At 33.6% G+C, this 3971-nt stretch overlaps 1 protein-coding gene across 1 annotated transcript; it reads left to right on the top strand.

The window, feature by feature from the left end:
* The first annotated feature begins 500 nt into the window (after nt 1-500).
* LOC112794404 (gibberellin 20 oxidase 1-D) lies at nt 501-2749 on the top strand. Its single transcript, XM_025836440.3, has 3 exons — nt 501-1213; nt 1620-1941; nt 2236-2749. Exons 1-3 carry the CDS (start codon nt 660-662, stop codon nt 2497-2499), a joined length of 1140 nt encoding a protein of 379 aa, XP_025692225.1. The 5' UTR covers nt 501-659; the 3' UTR covers nt 2500-2749.
* Nucleotides 2750-3971: the final 1222 nt, after the last annotated feature.

The following is a 3971-nucleotide window of genomic DNA, read 5'->3' as shown; positions in this document are numbered from 1 at the left end:
GAGTTGGTACAAGTGGTCTTCGTCCGCTTTGGTTTTACTTGAATATGCACACTCCAAAGAACCCAAATTCAATCCCAGTCTCCTCCTCCCTCTCTCAAGAATTTCCTCTCTCTAACCAAATTTTCTTTTCACATCAAATGAAGGATCCGCTGCTAGCTATCGCGGTTTTATAGCCATCCTTCACATAAACCACAGCACCTTTACAACAATTGCATATTTGTTCATAAACTGCTATAGACAGTAGCGATTTATGCATGACACAGATCATTCAAAAATCGCTACATCTTCTAACAGTTTTGGCCAGCACGCTTTTCTACATAATCCGCTTCACACTCCAACAGATTACATTCAACTCAAAACCGCTACTCCCGATAACGACTTACATTAGATAAAGAAAAATTGTAAAAAAGTATGCAATTTCAAAAAATTGTAATCTAATAATTTTGGTTTCTAATCATTTTATTTAAGTACCTTGCTCAATTTTTTTTCTTTCAATAACAGAAACCAAACTACTATAAGTAAGAAACACAAATTCACTCCCTCAACTACCAAACCAAAGCTACTCTTCTAAAGTTTCAAAATTTGCCACTTTTAATCGCTTGTAACAAAAAAAGGTTCTAGAGAACGAAAACACTTTGTTTAATTCTTCATTTCTAAGAATGCAAATTCATCCTCTTTCCGCAGTTCTTTTTTCTCCTCAAAATCAAATAGAGAATGAAAAAAAAGTGCAAAATTTGATTTTTGATGCATCTTTCATGCAATTCCAACCCAACATTCCATCTCAATTCATTTGGCCTGAACATGAGAAGCCATGTCTAACAAGGCCACCAGAATTCCAAGTTCCAACCATTGATCTGAAGGCATTTCTCTCTGGCGACATGGAAGCCGTGTTGGACGCTTGTTTGCAAGTGAATGAGGCATGCAAGAAGCATGGATTCTTTCTTGTGGCCAACCATGGAGTCAATGCGAAGCTAATAGCTCGAGCACATGAGCTCATGGACGATTTCTTCGGCTTGAAGCTACCTCAGAAGCAAAGAGCTCAGAGAAAAATTGGAGAATATTGTGGTTATGCTAGTAGCTTCACTGAAAGGTTCCCTTCCAAGCTTCCTTGGAAGGAAACACTTTCTTTCCGTTACTCTGCCTCTGATCCATCCAAGAAAACTGTTGAGGAATATTTCCTTAGTGTTATGGGAGAAGATTTTAGACAATTTGGGTAAGCGAATTTCTTTTTTTAATCATAACGAAGAATTCTTTGAATCAAAGCTCAAAAGTTTGCTCATTAATTTTTTTTATGTTTAATATTATCCTAAGTTTTCAAAACTCGTATCGATTATTGAACAGAAGAAGTTAGAGGTTCAAAGGTATATTAATCTGTTGAACGAGATATAAAAATATATTTTTATAAATTAATCTTTTAAACAACATTTTCTGTAGAGAAAAAAAAAAGGGGGGGGGGGGGGGGGAAGAGATTGATTCAACTAGTTTACTAGTTTTGACCGATTTACTAACAATTGGTTTTTAAACTGAATCGGCTAGTGACCTGTTCTTGATTATCAAAAAACATGCTTTTCTTTTCTTCTAATAAATGACTACTCATTTGTGTTTCATACCTTTTTAAGGGTTGTGTACCAAGATTATTGTGAAGCCATGAGCAATCTTTCTTTATGGATCATGGAGATTCTTGGAATGAGTTTAGGTGTTGGAAGCAAGTACTTCAGAGATTTCTTTGAAGGGAATGACTCTGTGATGAGATTAAATTACTATCCACCATGCCAAAGACCTGATTTAGCTCTTGGAACTGGCCCCCATTGTGACCCTACCTCACTAACTATTCTCCACCAAGATCAAGTTGAAGGCCTACAAGTGTTTGTGGATGAAAAATGGTACTCAGTTAACCCTAAACAAGACACCTTTGTTGTTAACATTGGTGACACATTTATGGTACGTATCATATTTTGTAACTTTTTAGTTGCGAATTGATGCATGTATTAGAAAGGTCTCTAGATATATAGTCTTGAATTTGAGTCCAAAAATAAAGTAACACTTATGTTAAAACAGACAAATTTTAGTAGAACTTCTGATAATAAGATTTTAAATTGTAAAAGAGAAAAATAAGTAAGGTATGTTCAATTAGTCCAGAAGTTCTAAAATTGGAAATTATTTACATAGAATATTAGTAAGATTGTTTGATAAACTTGACATAATATTTGTGGTTTTCTCAATCTTTGGTTTCAGGCTCTAACAAATGGACTTTACAAGAGTTGCATGCACCGAGCAGTTGTAAACAGAAAACTTGTGAGGAAATCACTTGCTTTCTTTCTATGTCCAAGAATGGACAAAGTGGTAACTTCACCAAAAGATCTTGTTAACAAGGAATATCCAAAGCTGTATCCAGATTTTACATGGGCAAGTCTTCTTGAATTTACACAGAGACATTACAGGGCTGACACAAAAACCCTTGATGCTTTCTCAATGTGGCTACAAGAAACAAAGAAGTAACTAAGGTATCCCCCAAAAGATAGCAGAAACACCAAAATATAGAGGCCAAATGTTACTTCAGCTGTTTTTAGTGTAGTGACGTATAGTTTTATTATGCTTTTGTGCATGCTTTGAATTCATATTGTCACTACTTAAGTCATTGTTAATAGTCCTCACCGTTCTTTTTGTCTTTTGTTATGCATGTATGTAAGTATGATTTTTATTATAAAATTAAATTACATTTGGCTCTTGAGAAATATAGTATTCCTCACTTGGGGTTTTGAAACGTTAATCTTATTGAGTTTGAAAAGGCATCAAATAAGAGGTGAATTGAAGACACTGTGTGAGAGAGGGGGGATGAAAATGAGATATAATTAAACTATAACTAGAATCAGACTCGCGGGATGCGCAGGGCGGTAAATTAATAATAGTATATAATAAATATAAAAAATTGTTATGTTTTGTAGAATTAAATTAAATATGTAAAATAATTAAAGTTAAATTTAAAAGGTGTTTTATTTAAAATAATTTGTATTACAAAAAATTTGGATGTTGGAATTGTACAAATTGATATTTTTATTTGGTGGTTTGATTTTTTGCATTTATTTTAGTTGATGGACTTAGTCTTTTTATGTAGCGCTCGTCCTCGTTTTTCTTTATTGGTTGTTGTTAGAGTTTTTTTTTCTTTTTGTCGTATGCTCTTGTGAAGACATGTTCTTTATGAATTGTTGAATTGTATATACTTTTTATTGTGTTGTTTGTTCCATATTTGCATGTATGTTTTTCTTTCAAGGATGTGTCTTAAATATGGATATGTGATTTTCGCTTGATGATATTAGTGTTGGCAAAGTTGGTTTCTATAATCAATGAATAATTTAAATTAGAAATAAAAATGATATCTTAGTAACAGTATATTATTAAAAATCTTCTTTGAGATTAAAATCATTTTTTGACTTCAAATATAAGTGTGAGGTTACGCAAATTTTTTTGGAGTGTCATTAAATTTGAAGCAGTTTTTTGTCCCTAAGATTGGCTTCGTGCACTAAAATCGTCCTTGAGATTTCAATTGCACCAATTACGTCCATGAGATTGAAAAAAGTGCACCATATTAGTCCCTTACCCATTTTCCATTATCGACGTGATGATATGGCTTGATGACGTGGACTGTAGGTGACACGTGTCACTTCATGATTTGGCCACATGTAATAATATGATGATGTGGTGACCAGTGACATGTGTCATGCTGACGTGGATGGTTTTGCCACGTGTCACAATGTTATTTGATCGCGTGTCTGTTTGTGCCACGTGTCGCAATAATATTCGTCCATGTGTCGTCTAATATATTATCATTGTAGATTCACCAAATTAGTCCCTCACTTTGCATTAAGTGACTCATTTTAGTCCCTGAAATTGAATGTCGTGCACTAAATTAGTCCCTTAACCAATTTTTTCTCATTTTTTTCTATAAATTCAAATTTCTCAATATTTTTGAA

Source organism: Arachis hypogaea, chromosome 4 (assembly GCF_003086295.3).
Source record: "Arachis hypogaea cultivar Tifrunner chromosome 4, arahy.Tifrunner.gnm2.J5K5, whole genome shotgun sequence".
Taxonomy (NCBI): Eukaryota; Viridiplantae; Streptophyta; class Magnoliopsida; order Fabales; family Fabaceae; genus Arachis; species Arachis hypogaea.
Note: the sequence above shows the minus strand (reverse complement) of the source record. Positions and strands in the feature narration are given on the sequence as shown.